At 33.3% G+C, this 25,567-nt stretch overlaps 1 protein-coding gene across 2 annotated transcripts in view; it reads left to right on the top strand.

Moving 5' to 3' along the window:
• LOC101891331 (voltage-dependent T-type calcium channel subunit alpha-1I) overlaps window positions 1-25,567 on the top strand; it is a 65,244-nt gene that overhangs the window by 24,000 nt on the left and 15,677 nt on the right. For both annotated transcript variants that reach the window (XM_059122348.1, XM_059122349.1), the window contains 6 exons: window positions 3,397-4,021; window positions 6,453-6,476; window positions 6,739-6,927; window positions 9,097-9,896; window positions 9,958-10,167; window positions 18,727-18,841. In XM_059122348.1, the coding sequence (XP_058978331.1) occupies window positions 3,397-4,021; window positions 6,453-6,476; window positions 6,739-6,927; window positions 9,097-9,896; window positions 9,958-10,167; window positions 18,727-18,841 (1,963 nt within the window). The remainder of the gene's footprint in view (window positions 1-3,396; window positions 4,022-6,452; window positions 6,477-6,738; window positions 6,928-9,096; window positions 9,897-9,957; window positions 10,168-18,726; window positions 18,842-25,567) is intronic.

Genomic DNA, 25,567 nt, shown 5'->3' with positions numbered 1-25,567 from the left:
GTGTATTTTTCCAAAAAAAAAACCCTGGACATCATACCCAACAAACCATAACTTGATATACCAAAAAAAAACTAATCTAAACGAACAAACACGAATACTCAGCACACGTGTCCTTAAAAACAATAACCTGTGTACATTAAAAACCCTTGAGAATTGAAAGCCTACTTTCACAAATCGGAAAATTCCAAATTATTCGGCATATGTTTTGAGAAACTGTTTTCCATTCTGAATATGTGGGTATTATATTTAAATCTGCCAAACGTAGAGAAAGGCACATGGTAGAAAAATACAGGTAGATGCATCAACGCCTGGGAGCATTGATATGTCAAAATTTTTTAAATTTCTTTTCAAATATAAGTAGATTTTTATATGTTTTCTTATACGACACAAATCGTGGGTTGTAAAAATATGCATTTTTCAACAATTTTTACAAATTTAAAAAATTTTTCATTCAACATTTTTAATTCCAAAATTGGTTTGACAGTTCATTGTCCCAGCAGCTGCGTCGATGCGTCTACCTATATTCTTCTACCATGGAAAGGCACATAGTCTATTCATTTTGTCATCCGTTAAGACCAGCTGATTTGCTGATATCAGCTGTATTGTCATTGTGAATTAAACGTAAAGAAAATGTGAATCAATTGCAGCTGTCATGTGTTAACGGCGTTTTAAAAGTTGACGTTTTATACCACGTTCAGACTACTAAATCTTACTCGATTTTAAATACAAATTCCATAGCGGCACGTAAATCGAATTCATAAATCCAGTGGATATTTGTTGACGTATACCCTATGGTATTGACATATATATGTAGAAGAATACAGGTAGTCGTATCGGCACAGCTGCTGGGACAATGAACTGTCAAACCAATTTGAAACAATAGGAATTGACATTACAAAAAAATGTACCCGGTAATAATTTCAGAGCCAACCTCGAATACTGCCGACGTTGTCCCTTAACACGAAAATAGATCAAAAAGCTTGAATAGTAACTTTGATGTGAAAATGCAACACTGTTATTAGCTATAAGTAGCAACAGTGTTGTATTTTCAAGCCAAAGTCACATTTAATATATTGATCTGTTGTTAAATTTTTGTTAATAGGGCAATTTTCTAACTAGGTAAGGGGGTGAATGTGTGTGTGGGGTCTTCAGAAAATTAATTTAAAAAGGAACCCTGAAGACCATGGAAGGTTGGGAGAATGCGGGAGTAGAAACATTAAATCTCCCTTGTTTGAGCAGGTGTTGTGTTCGGGTAGTGCATTGTATTTGTGATGTGTAAAGTTCCAATTTCGTGTTCGTCCTGAGGTGGTTAAAAAGTTAACGGTTGAGAACCAGACCCCGAGACCGCTAGCAGCGGGATGGTCACTTTCAACGCCGCCAATCAGGATTGTGTAACACTGTTTTAAGGTGGGAATAAATAAAGCGCTTATTTGGCTGGCTTAAGTCAACGGCTGGCTTCTTCGGAAATGAACAAAGGAGCCTAGGGAGAAAATCGAACTAAGTCAACCTAAAACTCCTTTCTTCCTCTACGAAGAAGCCAGGCGATTTCTTATGCCAGTCGGAAAAGCTCTTTATGTACTTCCACCTTTAACCTTTATAATTCCGAACCCATGGTTGAAGAAAACAAGTAGGGAACGCTAGGGAACATTGATTTGTCAAAAATTTCATTTTTTTTCAAAAATAAGTATATTTGCATATGTTATTATGATATACATTTTTCAATAATTCCTATAAATTTAAATAATTTTTCATTCAATTTTTTCAATTCCAAAATTGGTTTGACAGTTCATTGTCCCAACAGCTGTGCCGATGCGTCTACCTATATTATTCTACCATGATAATTCCGAACCGCTATATGTATTTCAACATTTATTATAGAGTTTACACACATGGTGATTTCGCATATCACGAGCATACTAATATTTGCAATTTAGAGGGTCAATTTTTTTGAGCCCTTTCTTCCTGCTTAATTCATGAGTTCCTTTGGTATTAAAATTTGTTCGATGTTTAATTAAAATCTCTCTTCTATGGACACTTATTACCACTAACTTATTACCATATAATTTACCATCCTGGTGGGCAAAACATTCCAAATTTCAAATCAAATAACTTTAAATGCAAATATGCTAAAATCTGATATCATCCGTCCAACTTGCTTTTCAACTGCGGTTATCTGCAACGAAATAGAATATAACATTAATAGGGAAACTATAAAGGAACACAGTTCTTGAAACATATGCTGCAACATATAGGGAAATCCAAACAATTCGAAAATAATGCCATTAATTATAACCAAATCTCCAAGTTCCAAATTCTTTCCTTACAAGCTTATTTTGTATTGGGGCTACGGAGTCAGGATAATTTTGATGGGACCAAATATTCGATATTTCTTATACCAATTCTTATTACGATTCCATTTTCCTCCACCATAATTATCTGCTCCGCTGCCCCGATTTTTGTATATACTCCCGCCTAGCTACACAAATTACCGATAGCGACAGTCCTTTAATATCTACAAATTTAACCTAGAGTAGAGCTTCAAAATTTATTTTTTCTATATATACAATATGCTGCCTTCACTAACTAACTCTAGACGGAAACTGGAATTTGTCAAATTATTTTCTTTATACAATAATTAAAAACCATATCCATTTCCAATAAATTCCAAATTGAAAAAAATGAATACATTTTTTGGAATCAAAAAAAAATCGTAACTAATGGATCATAGTTCTTCATTGTCAATGTTCAGTGCTATATTTAAATAGATAGATAATGCAACCAAAAAAAGCAAAAAAGAAACATTGTTGCTATTTAACAAAAATTTTCCGTTTCCCATTTGAATTTGAGTTGATTTCTTCTTCCTTTCAAATTCAGTTCAGTTTTCTTTCAGTTTATGGCATATTCGGTGCTAATCTTGATTTTGCATGCCTTGGCAAAAATATGATTTTGAAGCTGAGTTGGAAGTTTCAAATTAGCTTAGCTTAGATTCGCATTCTTCACAACATACCACGAGCCACCACAACCACTACCTTCAACCGATCACAACTCAAGGCCAGTGCTGGGCAAGATTTGCCAAACCATGGCCCATGTCATACTCCATGCATGCATGTCTTTGTTAGTCACCTTAACATCAACGCTAGCTCCATTATTAATATATGGCCTCCACATGCGAGGTCTCCTCCATTTAATCCTCATTAGTTAGTTTTGCTGAAATGTTAAATCAAATGAATCCAAGATCCAATTTTTGTTATTTTGTCAAATGAAAAAAAGAACAATTAAAAAAAATGTTGTGAAGACAACTTCTTTACAAGTTTTTTTCTTAGTTAATTTTTTGCGGACCCTATTTGGAAATTTTAGTAATTGCTCTTCTTTACCTTTCTCCACGCCTCATGGCAGATATCAGCAGCAGCAACGCAAGGAAGGCCTCTTGCCAAATGCCGATAATTTGACATTTTCTCCATCCCGCATTAAATGCCATCATCCGAAATGCCCCAAATATCCAGGACCACCTCGAAAACCTTCCAATATACAAGATCAAATGATAACGGTTATGGTGCCACTCAACTCCAACAACAATCTAAGTGGCAACAACAATAATCATCACAATCAGTCACAACAGATGACAACAACTACAGCGGCCAGCATGCAACAGGTCCAACAGCAAGCGGGCCAGCAGCAGCAGCAACAGCGTTCCAATTCAACAACAACAACTACTCAAACCCCAATGGGCCTAATAAATGGCCTGAACAACGGCAACAACAGTCATAGCCAAACAGGCCGTCATCATTCGTCCTCGGAAAATTCCGTACAATCTTTGGACAATGGTTCCACAGCAGGCCACAAAAATGGCAGCGATAACAAAAGAATTCAAAATGCCACAAAACCAGAGACGGAGTCTTTAATGGCCAAACAACAGCAACAGTTGCAAGTAATTCCTGGCCCCCAGCAGCAGCAGCCACAACAACAGAAAACCATTCTATTGAAATTTCCACAAAATCTAATGGAAACAGATCAACTGATTGTAAGTTTTAGAATTTTGTTGAAAATTATTGCATTTATTTTGAAGAGATTTACAGAAGCCATTTTTGTCGAGGAAATCAAATTTCCCCTATTTTTCATTTCAATTTCTCACATTAAGAAACTAGAAACAAAAACACAAAGAATTCCGGCTCGGATACTTGTTTAAATGTCATATCAAGCGCCAATCATCTGGTCATTTAAAAAGACCAGCTGATTCTTCGTCGAGCTGTCAAACTGCAAGAACTGCTTAAAGTATGTTTACATACAAATATTAAATTGGGTTCACCGAGATAATTGATCAATAGCAATGACCTGACGTACATTAAATTTATTGTGATTGATCAATCTCCTAAAAAGACCATCTGATTCACCGTCTAGCTGGCAAACTGTATGAACTGGTTAAAGTACGTTTACATCCCCCAGGTATAGATTTTATGTGTGAACGCGCTATTAGGCATTGTCAAAATACATGACATTTACATTTCAACGTATGAAAACGTAAACAAAGTTTTTGAGGTGTTATCAGTCTTGAGCCTTGAGCTTAAGCGTATAAATCATAGTTTTCTGTACGGATAAACTTTTCTCGCTTATTTTCTCAAAGGGAACTTGTCGTTCATCTAGTTCCTTAACACTTTATAGTTCCATCGTTCAATTAGCCAAATCGTTCCTCTTGGTTCAATAGTTCATTTTATTTCAATAATTTGGTTGCTTAGAAACTTAAAGCAACTTGAGGCCTTCGCTTCGCATATTTTGTGACATATCATAACGGGATGCCAGAACCGCACTCGAATCCTGCCCCTGCCTCGTTTCCCCTTATAATTTAACATTAATATGCAAAGCCAAGATGCTAAGCTACCTTAAAGGGGAGAGTACATAAGCCGCTTGGCATCATGGCATGGCATATTAGTGCCAAATTGTAGGCAAAAACGACGGTGGGATTCGAATGCGGCTCTGACAACTCTTTATGATCTGTCACAAGATATTCCATGCCAAGCTGCTTTTGTGTCGTAGGCTTAGGGTGCGAATACATATGTGAAAGGTTTTTTTTTTTTTTGACGGGCTTAAGTCATTGACTGGCTAAATCGAGTGGATTTCAACTGTCAATTCCATCGCGCATACGTCAAATGAAATCGACTTTCAAATCCAGCGATTTTCATTTGACATATAAGCAATGGAATTGGCAGTTAAATTCCACTCGATTTGTTATGTGGATGTCAAATGTCAAATCATAAGGGTCAACGACGCTAAATTCGAATCGGGCTCTGAAATCCCTTTATATATGACAAAAATTATGAAAACGGTAATGTCATACCCGTTTTCCACATAAAAAAATATCCGATTTAAACATTTAGTACTTAAAGGCTCAATTAGTCGATATGTAATGTCAAATTTTCCATATGTAGAAGTTGCACACATCGTGTGATACATAGAGGACATTTAAATTGTGAAATGCATGAGAAATGAACATATCATGTTAGAAGAATAAAGGTAGCTTCATCAATGCTTGCGAACATTGATACGTCAAAAATTATAAAGTGTTTTAACAGCAAAAATTTGTTTTTTATATGTTTTCTTATAACACACAAATCGGGGGTCGTTATCATATGCATTCTGCAACAATTTTTACAAATTTGAATAATTTTTCATTAAAAAAATTTTCAATTCCAAAATTGGTTTGACATTTCATAGTCCCAGCAGCTGTGTCGATGCTACTACCTGTATTCTTTTTCGATAACAGGGAGCCCTATTTTCATCGTTCTCAACAAATAAACAAACGTTGTTTTTATAAAAACAACAATAAAGGGATTAAGCCGACAAGGAAAAATATAATTTAATCAAAATGTTGCTTGTTTGTTTGGTAAAAATATAAAAAAAAATGAAATTTGCGGTAAAAAAAAATCATCCATAAAGTATTATAATTTTTTTTCTACATATATAAAATACAATATAATCACAATGTAACCAAAATAAATAAAAAACATATGTCTGTGTGTGATGGCAAAAATTATGAATCATATGTAAAATGGCAATTTTGACATACACACTAAAATACACATGCATAATGAAATTAACAGCACATGTGTAAAACCCATTCCGTCTGATAACATAATGTTTACATTCCACAAGTATTTACACATTTTGAAACTTTGCATTAATGAAAATGACATTCTTATGTCATTTACTCTCCGAGATCTACTCTTACAACACTTAATTGACAAATGATTGTATTCGAAACACATTCACTCACCCAACCACACGAGAGAGTATTAAAAATACCAAACACTTAACAACTCTCTCTCTCTCTCCCCCTAATCTTAAATGTTGAGTTGATAGCCTTTTGAGAGAATTTTATATGTAACTAAGAAATGTTTCTCTTTTCGCCTTTCTTAAACTAATGTAACTAATGCAACTAATAAAAAACAAACAAACAGCTCCAGTTGGGAACTCTAGGCAAGGTATTAAACCAAATACTTCTCTTTTATTGTTCAAACATGAATTTTTTTACAACAAATTTCCCTTTCTTATGTGTAAATAAAAGCATAGAAATTCGATTAAATTCTGGCCATTTGTAAATATTCCCCTTGAAGTTATTCTCCCTATTAACCAAAAAAATGAAACCAACAAAAATTTGCTAATCCTTTCAATATGTAATTTGAGTGAAATTTTGAAAATTTGTAAAGATTGAGAATAATAATGAATGTGTTCATATTTTTATAGACCCATCCATGTACCTCGGGCTTTTTGAGTCCGCCCACGGCGGGCAGCCGTCGTCCCTCGGTTATGTTCAATGAATATGTGTTATTGCATACACCGCCGGCGTTAAAGGAGGCACCGGCAAACACCACAGAGAAAACGGTGTGTTCATCGGAGAAAATGACTCAGGCTGGAGATGGCAGCATATGGCAGGTGAGTTTAAGATGAAAAAGATTCAATTTTTTTTATTTCTCACAATTAGACAACGTTATCATTATATTTGTAATTGAAATTACAGTTAAAAAAAATAAACAGCTGTTTGCAATGTGAATTTATTGCGCAGAGTTATAATTGACAACGGCGTTAGAATTACAGAGTGGCTTTGCCATTTGAGAAGCAAGGAAATAATAGCACGTTTACAGTTAGCCGAATTAAATAAACCCAGTGGATTTGAATTGGCAAATCCATTGCATAAACATCAAATCATGGTACAAGAATACAGGTAGATGCATCAACGGTCGGGAATATTGACAAACATTTCAAACATTTTATTTTATTATTATTTTTTTTTTTTTTTTCAAAAAAAGAAGATTTTTATATGTTTTCTTACACAACACCAATCGGTGGTTGTTATGATATACGTTTCTCAACATTTTTAACAAATTTTAATAATTTTTCATTCAAAATTTTCAATTTCATAATTGGTTTGACAGTTCATTGTGTATTCTTCTGTCACGGCGCCAAGTCATAATTAACAACGCCGTTGGCATTTCAAAGTGGCGTTGTTATTTGAGAAGCAAGGAAGTAAGAATACATTTACAGTTAGCCGAATTAAATGAACCCAGTGAATTTAAATTGCCAAATCCCTTGCATAAATACCAAATAAATCCCCATGAAGGATGTTTAAACAACAAACAAGCTCTAGTGTAAACATACTTGGTGTTGACAATATGAAATAAAACTTGTTTTAAAAATGCACATAAATACAGGGTGAGATAGAAAACTGCAAATACAGGGTGAGATAGAAAACTGCAAATACAGGGTGAGATAAAAAACTACAAAAGCCATAATTTTTACATTTTTAAATTTTTTTTGAATAAAAGCAAATATTGTCAGAAATAGCATCAAATTTTAGAATAAGTTTAAATTTGTTCGAATTGGTCACCTTTGGCACGAATTATGGCCTTCAAACGGCCAATGAAACCGTCACACGCTGCCCGAATGTTGCTCTGCGGTATTTTGGCCCATTCCCGGCGAAGCGCTTGCCTGAGGTGATCGACATTTTGTTAATTTTAAGTGCCAACCTTGCTTTCCAGTCACAGTAGTCGTCCAACGGAGATTTTGGTGGCTATTGTGCTCTGGATATGAAGCGGGGAACCTCATTTTGTAACCATTCTTGGGCGGCGCGTGCTGAGTGCGATGGTGCTAAGTGCTGTTGGAATGTCCAAGTTCCAAGGCTTTAATACACCCTCCAGAATATTTTCGCGATAATTTTCGGCATTTATTCTGTTCGATTAATACGAGCGGAGAGCGACCATCGGTTGTTATGTAGGCCCACACCCTCACCATGCCCGGCGCTTGAGTTCTGATGGCCAACCGAAGGTGCACATTTTCAGCTGACCTCTTTGGCAAGTAAACACTATCAATTGGTTTGTTTACAACTGCTGGACAACGAATGTTTTCTCATCGAAGAACGGAGAAAACCAAATACAGCAGTTCACCACTTTCGGCCAAGCGAAGCAACCCTTTAGCTCTTTTGAGTCAATTTTCTTTCTGTTGCGGTGTAAGTTCTTGCATTTCTTCGAATTTCAATGGCTTTACCCCGAGCTAATTCTTCAATATTTGCCGAATGGAATATTGTTCAGCTCACGAGCCATTTTTCGGCCACAGCAACGCGGGTTTCGATCAAGTCGCTTCTTTACTTTTCTCGAACCATTTCTGCTGAAGTTTGCTGTTTTCTTCCGTCCACTTCACGAGGTAACGAGCGATGGTACGAGTCACAAAAGATTTATTCACATTTAAATGCTGGAGTGCTCTAACGATAGCCACTTGTGGCTTTCGTGCCAAATATAAAGAAATCACACTATCGCGCTTGAATTCCATCCGGAATAACTTTTTTTCTGAAAAATTCGCACCAAAATGCTTTTGTACGCTTGAAAACAATTTAATGAGCTGTAACTGGAATAATTTTAACAGCTGTCGGACGAGAGGCTTAGAAATGAAAGCTGTCTGAAGTTGGTTGCAGTTTTTTCATCTCACCCTGTATAAATGGCTTAAGCCACTGAATTTGTTTTAAAATTGTCATTTCCATTAGCTATACTTCAAATAATTCCTAATTAACCCTGCAAAAAAGTTCTAACATAAATACGGCATTATTTTCAGGTGAATTTACCACAAACTCTGGCTAGCATTGCCAATCCTTATGCGGACTGTTCTGATTTGGGTATACACGACGCCATGACTTGTCAAGAGCTTTTAGCATTTTCTGTGGCATTTTCAGCTGCCCTGCCGACGGGTCAGAGTACATTGGAATCGTTTTACTCCTCTCTGGCACGTTGTGATCCCCACACAGCTGAGGCCATTAAAAACCAACAGAATCTGGAAAATTCCAAGCAACAGCAGGCCCAACAACAATTGTCACAGCAGCAGCAGCACCAACAACAGCCCGTGCAGGCATCACAACATCGCAGTAAACACAAAAGCGGTGGTGACAGCCACCACAAAACCTCCAATGGCGGTACCGTACGAGGTGATCGTGATGCCAAGACAAATACCGGCAATTACATTGAAGACTATTCCTGTTGTTATGATCTCTACCAGAATGCCCTGTCGCCGCTGGATGAAAAGAAAAAGAAACAACGCTCGAAGGTGATGAATGCCATAATAACAGTGTATCGCTGTGTCTGGCGTGTCTGTAGCATTGCTCGACGTTATGTCAAACGTTTGGTGGAACATAAATATTTCCAGCAGGGCATTCTGCTGGCCATTCTCATCAACACCCTGTCCATGGGCATTGAATATCACAATCAACCCGAGGAATTGACCGTCATCGTGGAGACCAGCAACATTGTGTTCTCGGCCATATTTGCCGTGGAAATGTTACTCAAAGTGGTGGCCGAAGGACCATTTCGTTATATAGCCAATGGTTTTAATGTCTTCGATGGTGTCATTGTGATCTTAAGGTAGGTGGGATATGTTTTAGCAATACGGGACTTGAGTATATTTTTGTCTGACCCATTCTAGTGCCATTGAAATATGCCAACAATTTCTGGGCAATGGCACCGGCGGCGGTGGTTCCGGCCTTTCGGTGTTACGTACCTTCCGTCTGCTGCGCATCCTAAAGCTGGTACGCTTTATGCCCAATTTGAGACGTCAATTATTTGTCATGCTGCGCACCATGGACAATGTGGCTGTGTTCTTTTCCCTTTTGGTCCTGTTCATATTCATATTTAGGTAAGTTTCTCTCCTTGCAATAACAACAACATTGACACAATAACAATGATATCCTGCTGTTCAGGGTTATATTTAAAAATATGATATTTTTCCTTGTACAAAAACAACTAACCCAAAAAATAGACTGCCTTGTAAGAAAAACCCTCATATTATCATTGCCAAAAAAGAGCGAATAAAAAACATAAAGAAATTCCGTAATTTTGAAATAGTATATAAGATGTCCCCCCTTCCCCGTGTTTACTTAGAAGAATCTATAAATTTAAGAAGTGTGTATGGTATGTGAAAAATGTCCATGGTTTCTGGTAGGAATTGAAAAAGAACAATTATGTCAGCGGAACATTTGTGGCGCCCAATTTGGGAATATTCCCCACACTTTCAAAATTAAAGGCATATATGTCAACCACCGAACCAACCGCTCATATGTACAATCGATAGTAGATAAAATAATATTGCTGATAAATTTGGCGCCCAATTTCGATCACTTGTAAAATTTTCGAACAAAAAAATATTTTTTTAATATTTGGCGCCCAAATGCAAAAATTGGGTGTCTGAAAGAAAGAAAGTCATGCAATAATATGTTTACAATTTTCTGTTCAAAATTATTTATTTGACAACATCTCATTGTCAAAATTTATATTTACAAGTCTATTGTTTATACAGAAATCAGAGATGGGAACCTATTAGAATCAATGTCCATCTGTTTGACTATTTTTATCACGCTATCTTTCGAACGAATTAAGTTAGAAGGCTAAAATTTTGCACACATATGTATTTTCCCAGTAGGCAGGTTAAGTTCGTAAATGAGCCATATCGGTCCACGTTTTCGTATAGCCCCCATATAACGTTACCTCCCGATATTCGGTAATTTGAAGATTATAGCGACATAATTCACCCGAATTCTTTCAAATTTCATATTCGATGTTTGTAATGGGTACTACAGACTATGCCTAAAAATTACATATGCAGGTTCACGTCTTCACATAGGCCCCATATAACAGTACCTTCCGATATTCGGTATTTTGAGGATTTTAGCGACATTATTTACGGGAATTATTTCAAATTTCGTATTGAAGATCTTAATAAGTACCACAAGCTATGACAAAAAATTGTGTATGAAGGTCCATGTCTTCCTATAGCTCCCCTTATAACGGCACCACCCAATATTCGGTATTTTGATGATTTTAACGACATAATTCATCCGAATTGTTTCAAATTTCGTAATCGAAATTTGTTATGGGTACTACAGGCTGTGCCTAAAAATTTCGTATGCAGGTTCACGTCTTTGCATAGCCCCCCTTATAATGGTACCTCCCGATATTCGGTATTTTGATGATTTTAGCGGTATTTTTCACCAGAATTGTTTCAAGTTTCATATTCGAAGTTTGTAATGCGTACTACAGGCTATGCTTAAAATTGCGTATGCAGGTCCACGCTTTCGTATAGCCCCCCTTCTAACGCAACCTCCCAATATTCGGTATTTTTATGATTTTTGCGATATTATTCACCGGAATTATTTCAAATTTCGTATTTAAAGTTCAGAATCGGTACTACAGCCTATCGCAGAAAATGACTTATGCATGACTTATGTTTTTAGTTTTTTTTTTTGAAAAATTTCAAGTTCCTTTCATATAGTGGAGGGTATTAAAAGTTCGAAACGGCCGAGCTTATCTGCTTTTTTACTTGTTTTTTTTTTTTTCTTTTTTTGTAATATTTGTTCCATATTCTGACCAAGGATTTTTAAAAAAATTCATTAATTTAAAAATAACTTGGGAAAACTCAATCAGCTAAGGCATCCATCCTGCACAGCTGTTATATTTTCTCCCATCAAATTTTCTTACGGTTCTTTTTTCCCAATTCTACCAGAAACCCCTTTATTGTAGTTAATTCTCCCCCCATTTCGACGAAGAAATAAAAGTAGTTTAGAACAAAATATATAGACCAAAAAACTAGCTACTGTGTTAGGTAATAATTGGCCTATTAGGTTGCATAGACATTCACAAAATTATTTGTGTAAATCATGACCCTCTCCCTATCCAAGTCCACTGTCCAAACTTCTAAGTGAACATGTTACGTGTGAACATGGCATAGGATCTCATGCATTTATCTCCCAAGGTCAAAACATTTGTGTACGTTATCCCATACCCTCCCCGCCCATACTCCTCCTAAGCCATTACAAACATTCAACAACCATCACAAAATGTCTTCCCTTTTTTTCTCAATACTTTCATTTCCACGAAAAAAAATCTTTACTAAACTTTTTTTCCATTTCCAAAAAAAAGCCACACCAACAATTGTAGTTTCGTACATTTTACACTTCAATATTTGTTAATATATTTTGGAAACTTTAATATTTTTTTTATGGATTCCAAAGAAAATTTTCTGTATAATCCTTCAAACAAAGAACAAATTCCTCTGTATTCTTCTATGGTTTATGTATTTTTGCTAACAAATTGTGCAATGAGACGGGCAAAAAAGATCACCTGCATTAAACACAAAAACACTTTAACACACCTCCCCAAATTTAAAGGTCTGTCCACTTTGCTATTTGGTTTGGAAGACACTCGTGAACACCTTCGTGTTGCTTAAATCCTACCCGCTACCGATCCAAATACTAACAAAGTTTGTCTTTTAAAAATTTCTCATAAACTTTGAGTCTATCTGTCTCTAGCCCTCTCTCTCTCTCTCTTTAATTGTGTGCTAATCACAAGAGGTTGCTTCGTTTGCAAATTTAAAACACCATTCACACACATTAATATAACCCTTTCTCCCTCTCTCGCTCTTTCTCTCCTCTATCACTGTACACTTGTTAATTGTTTATGATTTCTTCCAGAATAACTCCTCTCTTTGTAACACCAAACATTTGGCAACACATTATTTGTATTTTCACCCTCTCGTTCTCTACACAATTTTATCTCTCTTTCTCGCTGTCTGTCTACTCACTCCGAAACACACAACTAACATTCTCTCTCTCGTACTCGTCTAAAAAAATACAATTGTGTTCTCAGCTCAATTCACTGCTCATTTAGTTCCATCTAAGTATAACCTAATAATTTATTGTGTGTAATTTTTAGCATTTAGATTAGCTTTCTAAAGTAAACCGATTTAAAACCAAAAAAAAAAACAGAAATAAATGAAAATATATTTTTTTTTTTTCAAAAAAATTAAACCCTAAACAAAATAAACCAAGGTATTGCTTTATGAGCGATTGTAATTGGCTTGCCGATTTATAAATTAAAAAAAATGTAGAGCGTATTTGAGATATTCTAAGTTAATAACTTCTTATAGTTAGTGATATAATTTAGATCATTGTTGTAACTTCAAGTAAAAAGTAGTTTTCTCTTTCAGAAGTTATTTCATTTTCAAGTTAATCGAAGAAATATCTACGATTATTGTCGTTTATTGTTATTTAATATCATTATTATCACTATTAGTACTCGCTATTATAAGGTGTGTTCACAATATAAGATATGTTTTTTTGTATTAAGATATGTTGTTGGTTAAACGGTTTAGACTTAAAACGGTATATACGTCCAAATAAAACCAGCAGTAAATTTCAACTGTCAATCCCAATGACTTTAAGTGTGTTTAGACATACTAAATCGAGTGTCAATTTCACTGTCTAAACGTCAAACGAAATTCACTTCGTTTGACGTATAGACAGTGGAATTGACACACGATTTAGTATGTCTAAACGCACTTAAAGTCATTGGCTTTCGTTGAAGCCATGGTAGAAAAATATAGGTAGATGCAATAACAAGCCTGGGAACATTAATATGTCAAAACAGATGGCAACAACACAAGGTCGGCGTCGAAGCTTGGCGATATTTTGTAAAATTTTGTTATATGTTTAAACAGTATTGTTCCTGATGATGTCTTCCGTTGGAGGACGAAATATCGAAAATAATAAATAATTAAACAACAACAAAGATCTCGAGCTCGTTTTTTTTATTAAATTTACATTTGTAACAATAAATAATAATAAAGGTCGAATTAAATATCTAAAAATCAAATAATATGTCAAAAACTTTAAAGTGTTTTGTCAAAAATAAGTAGATCATTATATGTTTTTCTTATACGACGCAAATCGGAGGTTGTAATGATATGTATTTTTCAACAATTCTTATAAATTTCAATAATTTTTCATTCAAGATTTTCAATTCCAAAATCGGTTTGACAGTTGTGTCATGCGACTACCTGAATTTTTCTACCATGGCTGATGCCGAAAATGTTCATTATTTTAAAGCTAAACGTTACAGTAAGTTTACATATAAATGGGCTAACCCACTGGATTTGGATTAAAATTTTCATATCTATTGTTCAAATCATATCTTCAAATAAATCCTCTTAAAGTTGGTTAACCCCACAAAAAGTTCTAACGTAAACATGGCATTAGTTTCCACCCAACAAACTAAAAGTGAGAATACATAAAAAGCTTTTATGACTGGCTTAAGTAATCGGCTGGCTTCATAGGAAAAGAACAAAGGAGCGAAGGACCAAAATCGAACCAAGTCAACCTAAACTCCTTTGTTGCTCTACGAAGGAGCATAGATACAGAATAATACAGGTAGATGCATCAACGCTTGGAAACATTGAATGTCAAAACATTTTTATTTATTTTTTTAAATAAGTAGACTTGTATATGTCTTCCTATACGACGCCAATCGGAGGTTGTTATGATATGCATTTTTTTACAAACTTGAACAATTTTTCATTCAGAAATTTAAATTCCTAATTTGATTTGACAGTTTATTGTCCCATCAGCTGTGTCGATGCGACTACCTGTATTCTTCTATCATGCTATTTTTTTCTAATCTTTACATTTTTGGCGTATAGCATCTGAAAGAGATGTCGTTGATAATAAATATGTACCATTTCACCTTAAATTTTGCCGTATGGTGCACTGGCAAAAAATGCTATTAACACATGATACTAAGGGTGAAAAGAAGAAAAATACTTACTATTGCCCATGACCATGGTAGAAGACAGCCGCTGGGACAATGAACTGTCAAATCAATTTTGGAATTGAAAACGTTGAATGAAAAATTATTTAAATTGTTTAAAAACGCGAATTATAATAACCTGCGAATGGCGTCATATAAGAAAACATATACAAATCTTCTTAAATTTGAAAAAATATTTAAATTTTTTTGACATATCAATGCTCTCGAGCGTTGATGCATCTACCTGTATTCTTCTGCCGTGCCCATGACGCAATAACAAGATGTTCCTGCAAATTTTAAAAACCAGATGAAATGTCAAATTTTATTTACAATTTTCTGCTATTTGTTTATTTTTTGTTCTTTGACTTCGATCACAATAATGCATTTTGACCTAACATTTGGTAGTCACCTGGTATTGCAGGGGGACCTTATACTTAGGATAAATAATTAAAACCGAACAAGTTTTTATATAAAACTCATTATTTAGATTGTGAATTTCTTAGAGTATACGTCGAGTAAAGCACGAATATCCATAAAATATGTCAATCAAAAATTAAGAGATTTGGCATTAACATAAAATATCTTACATTGTGTTCACACCCCTCTGTTTATTCATAAATGTTCCTTCTACTACTATTACTACCTACTAATTAACAAACGTTTTCAGCTACTTATTGCTGCTTTTGTTGCGAAATAAGTATTCTAACATTTTTATAGAATAGAAAGTTTTATTTATATTTATCAACGAAAAATCCCAAAAAAAAACAATAAAACCATAAAACATAGAAAAATAAATAACACACCTGCTTATCTAATAACAAAAATCAATAAGTCATTTATAAAATCATATTTATAAATAATATTTATTTTTAATTTCATCATTTAAACCAATAAACTATATCTTAAACGTCATATTTAGCATGTTTTTTAATTTATTCATTGCAAATTTACTCACAAATCGTTTATTATTTCTGCAACTATTTACAAATAAAAAGGGCTAAGCAAATTTGGTGAAAACATTACAGAAAATATTCATATAATAATATTTTTAAGAAAAAAAAAACAATAAATGTCTTGATTTGTGAAGGAAAATTATAATGGGAAACATTAGAATCCATGGCAGAAGAATACAGGTAGATGCATCAACACTTGGGAAAATTGATATGTCAAAATATTTTAAAGTTCTTTTCAAATATAAGTAGATTTTTATATGATTTCATATACGACGTCATTCGGAGGTTATTATCATACGCTTTTTCAGCAATTTTTACAAATTTAAATAATTTTTCATTCAACATTTTCAATTCCAAAATTGGTTTGACAGTTCATTGTCCCAGCAGCTGGGTCGACGTGTCTACCTATATTCTTCTCCCATGTTAGAATCTTAGAATAGCTTTGACTTTCGTGCATTCTTTATAAAATAACTAAGGAGGTTAGGGTTAACAAGTATCAATAATGAAATTGAACTAAGTCAACCTAAAGCTCCTGTTTTTATTTATTTTGTAATGGTGCGTGTGTACTACATTTAAGTATTTATGTGACAGAAAATTTAAAATTGAAGTTCCTTTAGATTTACGAAATCCACTCGTCTTCTAATGTCAAGGGTGCAAGTGCATAAAAAGCTTAAAGTCATGGCTAGGCATATTAATGTCAAATTATAATGGAAAATAACGGCAAGATTTTAGTGCGGCTCTGTAATCCCTTTATGAAATATCACAAAATATGCCTTGTCATGACTTCAAGCTTCTTATGTACTTACACCTTCACTTCCATAGCGTATACGTCACGTAAATCGTATTTACACATCCAGTGGTTTATTAGTTGATGTATACGCTATGGAATTGACATCGATAATGGAAGTTGAGGCTGCCAACAGCTCATGATAGAAGTATACAGGTGGATACATCAACGCTGGGAACATTGATATGCCAAAAAAAATTTTTTTTTCAAAAATAAAGAGATTTTTATTAGATTTCTTATACGACACCAATCGGAGGCTGTCATGATATGCATTTTTCAAGAATTTCTACAAATTTAAATAATTTTTCATTCAACATTTTCAACTACAAAATTGGTTTGGCAGTTCATTGTCCCAGCAGCTGTGTCGACGCGTCTACCTATATTCTTCTACCATGCAACAGCTGATTGACTTTCGGTAGCGTTGCCATATGAATTTTTTTAATGTTGTATCAATTCAGTTTCATTTCGTACATTAACAATAGGAAATGGTAGAAGAATACAGTTAGTCGCATCGACGCAGCTGTTGGGAAAATGAACTGTCAAAGCACTTTTAAAATTAAAAATTTTATTTAAAAATTTTTTGAAATTTGTAAAAATGGTTTAAAAATACATACCATAACACCCCGATTGGTGTCTTATAAGAAAACTTATAAAAATCATCTTAGTTTTGAAAAAAAAAAACATTTTAAAATTTTTGAAATATCAATGTTCCCAAGCGTTGATGCATCTACCTGTATTCTTCTACAATACAATGGGAATAATGAACGAGTTAATCTACATTAAGACCATTAATGGATGTTGAGGCTGCCGTCGGTTTAGGGTATAACAGGAAAGTCATTGAGTTTTTTTACTTACGCCATGACATTTTTGTATTAGACGCCAAAAGTTTGGCGTCGATAAGTCATCCTTACACCCCTTTTGCTCTGCTTCAAAACCTGTCAAGTCTAACAATTTTAAAATGACAGGTTCTGAAATACAATAAATCATGATTGAGAAACATTGTTTGAAATTTACAAGATGCCTTCGATAATCTGGATAATCTTATCTAAGCACACACAGGCTCTGCTTTTCTTAAAAATAGTTTAGAAATAGCCAAAAACATCGTATGTTTTGGATTGTCTGAACAGCTCATTAGTTTAATCTAAATATTTTGACAAATGTCGTACGCCATAATTTCAGTCACACACAAAGGCACGTCATTTTATTGCATTTTGTGTTGTAAAGTTAAAGCAAAATATTTTGACATTTGTCGTACGCCATAATTTTAGACACACACAAAGGCACGCCATTTAATTGCATTTTGTACGGTAAAGTGATGTACCCAACATCAAAATAATACAAAACTACGATTATCTTTAAAAAATGTGTATTATTTCAAAAATTTAATAATTTATATTGTAATTTGTTTTAGTCACAAACTTGCTTAGCCCTTCAAAATAAAAATGGCATATGCCAATTTCCAAATAAGCTATTTTCAAACATATATCTCTTCTTCTTCTCCTTTCTCTATTTCTTTTCAACTTTCCCCACCTATTTTCCAAATCACAAACAATTAATAAATCTATTTAACTAAACTTTAAAACGTTTCATTAATAATAATAAAAAACAATAACTAAACACTAAAATAATAATCAAAAAATAAAACTAAAAATTATTTATATATTAAAAATATGTTTATTTCTTTGTTAAAAATACATATTATTTTCTTTTGAAATATTAATTTTTTAACACTTAACAAAAAAATAATGGAAAAAATACATACACAAACGAACCGTAAAATAATACGTAAACCAATAATTATTTTAATTTTAATGCTAATGACTCGATTTCAAAAACCAAAACCCAAACAAAAAAACGAAACGTAAATGAATTTTTATAGTATACTTGGCATGAATCTATTTGGATGTAAATTCTGCGAAACAATTGACTCGGACCGGATATGTGATCGCAAAAATTTCGACAGCCTGCTGTGGGCGCTGGTCACAGTGTTTCAGGTAGATGATCAAAGTTAATTAAAAAACAAAATAAAACCAATAATGCTTACAAAATAAATAGTCATATATATATATATACTTATATATCATACATTGCTTACATACATCTAACTTATATAAATATATATAAACATTAAATAATGTATCACCTAAAACTTAAAACAATATATATTAAACAAAAAACATATAGTATTATTACAAAGACAACAAGAAATGTCTTAATTCTTAATTTACAACTTTCTAAATATAATTATTTTGCCGTTTCAATTTAATTTTATTTTGTTTTTAAGTTTTAGGTTATGTCTTCCATTGAGTTTGGCTTTATTTTTCGTGACACAAATTATCTGTTCCCCCCATATTTTTTAATGTACTTTGCCTTTTGAATGAGTGTAATAAATGTCATTTTTGTTGTTATTTTGGCATGTCAGTGTGCCTAGCCATGGACTGTGAATGATTGGACCTTATATTTTTGAATAAGTTTTTATTTATTTCCCTTCTTTTTCAATTCAAACCCCCCAAAAACCAGCGACAAATCTTCCACATTACCCTTAGTTTGCTTGTTTATGCTTTGTTTTATAATTTATTTTGATTTTAATTTTTTAAGGGATTGAATTTTAATTTGTGGTGTGTTCTGTGTACAAGACCAAGAAAAAAATACGTGAAATTAACGCAAACAAGAATAAGAAAATTGCAGTGCTACGAACTTAACTAGGTTTTGAATATAGTTTAGACCATTAGCAGTCGTGCCATAGAATTTCAAATCTCCACTTCCCCAGTAGTTACTTGAATTATCCAAAAAAAAAAAAACAACCCCTTCCCCCTGTAAAACATAGTTCTCCTAGTTCTGGACTATTAGAATGAATGAATGTAGGTATAAACAATTCAGACCATCCACTAAAAGGTAAGTGTAATATATATTGAATTTCCAAACAAAACATATGGAAATATTTAAATTCTTTTTTATTACAATTGTTGATGTTTGTCGTGTTTTTATTGATGGAAAAATCTGTGTATTTTTGTTGCATGCAATATCATCTAAATCCATGTGCCTCATAACTTCGCCCACAAAACTCTGTGTCTATCAAACTTTCATTTTCCAAAGCCACAACTCACTAAAACCATAAATTAGCTAATTTCAAACCTATCTATAAAAAACATTCACCTCTCAAAACCACACACAACCAAATTAATTATAGAACACCCCGCCCCAATTAACCCCTACACATTCCATTGAATCCACCACTGCCATATGAAAACAAACCCTGTCGACCCCCCACATAAGGAAATACGTCCAAACGAACACTGTGCTACCAACCATTAACAACATTTGAGATTTTGTAAATAAATTTAGCAGGATTCATTGTGTGACTAGCAACAATATTCAAAAAACACTTAATAATTCGCAGTTAAGCAAAGAAAACCCCCAAAAACGTTTATTTAACAAACCAAATTCTTAAAAACCAAAATAGATCTATAGAACCCTATGTATCTTTCCGCCTTTTTAGGAGAGGACAAAAGTCGATTGTGAGAGACCTACTTCAATGTCGGCTAATTAAAATGTTTTGTCTATAGAACCCTATATGTCTCTCCGCCTTTTTGGGAGAGGACAAAAGTCGATTGAGAGAAACCTACTTTAATGCCGGCTAATTAGAATATTTGTTTTTTACTGTTTTTAAAAGTTTGATGGGGGATCCTCTCTCCCCATTTGCCATCAAACTGACAATAACGGAAATTGTTATTGTCTGATGTAAATGAAGAGTGCTATTGTAACGAAACAATACACTATGTTTACACTTTCCCTTTTTATTGTAATAATCCATCTTTCAAGAGCTATTTTAAAGCAGAGCTTACTTTTAATTGTATTTTTTAAATTGTCTAACGAATTCTTGTCTTTAAAATGTACTATATTGGATAGAATCAAAAAAGATAAAAAATGTCTTTTTTTATTGATAATTAAAATGGATTCCTTAAATTGATCTCTTGATCATTTTGGTTTTTGAGAATTTGTTTTGCGAAGTTAATGCTCCACAAAAACTACTCCTTGTGTACTATATTAACAAAGTATTTAAACTATAAGACATAAAAATAACTATATATAAATATTATATATAATTTTTTATTATTATTATTACTATCATTGTTATTTATTATACAAAAAACAACAACAATTACTACTACTACTACAATAACAAACTAAATTCAAAATCAAAAACAAAATTCAACTAAATAATATTTATATACTTGTACTCGTAACCTCGTAACTCTCGTTTTCTCGTACCACTATCACTAAACTCACCACGTAATCAAAATAATTCACCACAACTCGTGTGTTTGTGTGTGTTCCAAAACAAAAAAATAAAACAAAACATCTCTTTGTGCGTGCGTGTGTGTGCAACATTCACTCACCACCAATAATAACAATAATATTAACAACAACAACATAACTCCCAACAACTACAACAACAAAACAATAAACCACAAAATCCTCAAAATAAACAAACAAACCGACAACAACAGCATACTGGGCATGTATCTGTTCGGCGGTAAGTTTTGTAAATTTATGGACGAAACCGGTCTCGAAAGGGAGTGTACATGTCCCGAAATAATCAGCAAACATCCACAGTGTGAATGTGATCGCAAACACTTCAACAACATACTATGGGCCACCGTAACGGTCTTTCAAGTAAGAGCAAACAAATCCTTAATTCTTAACCTCAAAAAAAAATTATCTATATAACTTATAAACCCCCCTAATATCAAACAATTATTTTCTCTATTATCTTGTAAAGACTACATTATAATATTTTTCTATTTATATTAGTTTTTAGTTTTATAAATTTTTTCTTCCATTCATTTCTCTAAACTCGTTAGCTAGCATTTGTAAATTTTTCACCTTTTCTTTGGTTGTTGAATTTTTTGCCTTTGGAAGAATAGCTTTAAAGCGTAAAACGCCTGACATTTAGATTTATGAAATCCACGTGATCTCAAATGTCAATTTCATAGCGTATACGTCAAATAATATCCACTGGGCCATGGTTGAAGAATACAGGTAGATGCACCAACGCTTGGGAACATTGATATGTCAAAAAAATTTAAATGTCTTTTCAAATATAAGTAAAATTTTATATGTTTTCTTCGCGTTTTGCAACAATTTTAGCAAATTTAATGAAATTTTCATTCAACATTTTCAATTCCAAAGTTGATTTGACAGTTTATTGTCCCAGCTCTCTGTTGGCATTAAACAGAAACGCTTGGGAACATTGATATGTCAAAAAATTTTAAATATTTCTTCAAATTTTTATATGTTTTCTTATACGACTTTATTTGGAGGTTATTATCGCGCTTTTCGAAAATTTTTAAAAAATAAAATAAGTTTTCATTCAGCATTTTCAATTCCAAAATGGGTTTGACAGTTCATTGTCCCAGCAGCTGTGTAAATGCGTCTACCTATATTCTTCACAGCGAGCCCTATTTTCATCGGAAAATATGATATTTAATTGTGTTGTCATACGTTGGACAAACAAATCTGAATCCCGCCGCAGACTTGGTCCATCTCTTTATTGATAACTCCAGATCCACGTGTGCATTGCAGAATTATCAAGGTAGACTTCTGCAATAATATGTTTACAATCTTTTCAAAATTGTACCGTTGACAACATCTATTGATGATAGTGTGTTTACACAAATCAGAGGTGGAAACCTACTTTTATAGTTAAATTTGCTAAGGTCCTTATTCTAAGTCTACTTATAAAAATTGTCTATGGTATGGGTGATTAAAATAAACTTTTTATAGTTTTTCGGAGTATATTATTTTACGCTATACAATTTTTATTTACGCTATACGCTATAAATCCAGTCGGAATGACAGCTTAAATCCAGTGGATTTATTACATATAAACAAGTCTTTAAATCATATAAGCCTTACAAATCAATTTATTTATTAATTGGACTTAAAGTCAATACAATTGACAAATTTTGATTACTGGTGTTGTTAAAACAGGTCTGAAGTTAGTATTACAAAGACTATTGTGACCATTCACAATAGTCACAAATATCAGCGCCTAAAGCCTTTCTTCCAATTCAATGAAAGTAGCTAACTATTCAATTATTTTTTTTTTTTTTTTTAACTTATTTATTTTTACCCACAAACATAACAGAGCACTCTTAGTTTTAGTTGAACATCCCACAAACAACAACAACAACAACAAAAAGTAAATTGGAAACAACAAATTACGTTTCACGAACACAAAGTAAAGTTTACACGTACTCTAATTCTCGTAAAGAATGTGTTTTATTCCAGTCAATCATTTACAATAGACCAGATAAAAAGTATCTACAGAAACGTAACTGTAGTGTAACGTAACACTAACAATCGAACCATGATCAAACAATCAAAATTGTATAATATCATTATCAGGCATCATTTGCATGAGACGACTAATAGCATTCATACGTCATGCTTAAAGGTGGAAGTTACTCTACTCACAATAACAAGTGTGGCAACAATGAGCCAAACAACAGGGTGCATGTATCTACAGGGCAACACGTTGGCATTTTATTGGAAATATGCCAAGGTCACATGACCACTCATTAGGTTGGACTTTTTGTTTCATTTTTTTTTTTTAGAAATATAATTTGTCAGATAGGTTTGTAGGCATAACCCTGTAGTTAGTGACACTGGGAATATATAATTCTCTGTCCTTCCACCTTTATTTCACAAACGAACATGACTAACATGTAAATAGCCAATAATGTTACCAATAATGAAGTACTCATTGTCACATATAGATCATTTTCACAAAATTCGTAAGCCTAAGCCATTCGGTCCATTATTTCCATTGACAGCTCTCATAACATTTGAAATATATTTTTCGCTGCATGTTTTGTTGCGTTTTCTTTTGTGTTTTCTAATTAATTTGCCATCATATAGAAATAAACAGAAAAAAGAAGAATTAAAAAAAATAGGAAAGGAACTTTCAGTATCCTTTCGAGGCTTTGCAAAGAAACGCTGGCACGTTTTCCTCTCTTCTTTTTTTTAAAAAAAAACCAAAACGAATTCTTTGTGTAACTTAAGTAACGTATTTGAAGAAGACCGTTCATCGTTTAGTTATGTGACATGAAAACGAAAAAAAACAGAAAACCCGAGATAAAACAGTGCGGGCAGTCTTCTTTTCAAGAGGGCGTATCACACCACGAATTAAATCAAAACGTTTGTTGTTTCTTTTTTATTGGTAATTTTCCCTTAATGTATAATCCTTGATTTTTTCCAAAACAAACAAACCAAGCGACATCAAGTCAAGGTCAAGATTATCACAGCCACTGCTTTGCTTTGTCGTTTTGAGTTTGCAGAAATCTACGGCGTTAACACGATATATATATATATATATATATATATATATATATATATATATATATATATATATTTTTAATTTCTTTTAAATTAATTTTAAACATATATATACCCCTATATATCCTCCGGCCTACATATTGTACCAAGAATAATTAGATTATAGGTTATGTTAAAGTTTATTTACGTTAACATTAGTTATGTTTTTTATTGCGTTACTTTTGCTGTTTCTGTTTTATGTTAGTTGCGTTTCATTTTCATTTTATTTAGTTATATTCTTAATTCAGAATTAAGGTAGCAATTCAAGAAGTCGACATGCAATCATTTTTAAAAAATATATTAGGTTTCCCATCTTTGGCTACGTTTGAATGACCGCCATTTATAGCACGTTTACATAGAAACACTTTGAAAATTGACCAATCACAATAAATTCAATGAATGTTTTGCTTTGCCAAATCTATTGTAATTGAACAATTATCAGCAAGATTTGTATACAAATGTTCTCAATGGTTGGTCAATTATCAAGTTTCGGAAAGCTAATTCAAACGTAGCCCATTGTAAAATTAGGAAGGTAAAGTCATTTCAAATAAGCATACCCATCTCTGGATTTTCTGTAATCTACCTTGTAAAATATCACTTCATAAAAACTAAGTTTCCATCTCTGCTTTGTGTATTTACAATAAATTTATAAATACATATTTTGACAATGAGATTTGAAAAAAATTGAAACATATGTTTGCATGACTTTACCTTTTTGATTCTATCGTGGCGTAGCCTTAAAAGTGAAAAAATTACTAAAATTTAATAGGGCACTAATTCGCAAGGCATAAAATATAAAATGTTAGTTTGACTCGCTTAAATCATCGACTGGCTTCTTCGTAGAGGTTGTTCCTCTGGGAGTTTTAGGTTAACTTAGTTCGATTTTGACCCTACGCTCCTTTGCTCTTTTCCGACGTAGCAAGTCGATGACATAAGCCAAATAAAAAAGCATTTTATGTATTCTCGCCTTTAAGGTGTGATAACATAAGCAGCTTGGCATCATAGCTAGGCATATTATTGTCAAAAGCCGGCAGGATTCTAGTGTTTCTCTAGCATCCCTTCGTAGAGGAACAAGGGAGTTTCACGAAGAAGTCAGCCGATTACTTAAGCCAATCAAAAAAGCGTTTTATGTATTCTCACCTTTAAGGTGTGAGAACATAAGCAGCTTGGCATCATAGCTAGGCATATTATTTTCAAACGACGACAGGATTCTAGTGTTTCTCTAGCATTCCTTTATGATATGTCAACAAATATGCCATGCGAAGACTTAAAGCTACTCATGTACTCTCACCTTTAAGGTGAGAAGGCTTTGGAAATGAATAAAGGAGCCTAGGGCCAAA

The sequence above is a fragment of the Musca domestica genome, unplaced genomic scaffold (genome assembly GCF_030504385.1).
Source record: "Musca domestica strain aabys unplaced genomic scaffold, Musca_domestica.polishedcontigs.V.1.1 20, whole genome shotgun sequence".
NCBI lineage: Eukaryota > Metazoa > Arthropoda > Insecta > Diptera > Muscidae > Musca > Musca domestica.
The sequence above is the reverse complement of the archived record's forward strand: the minus strand, read 5'-3'. Positions and strand labels throughout refer to the sequence as shown.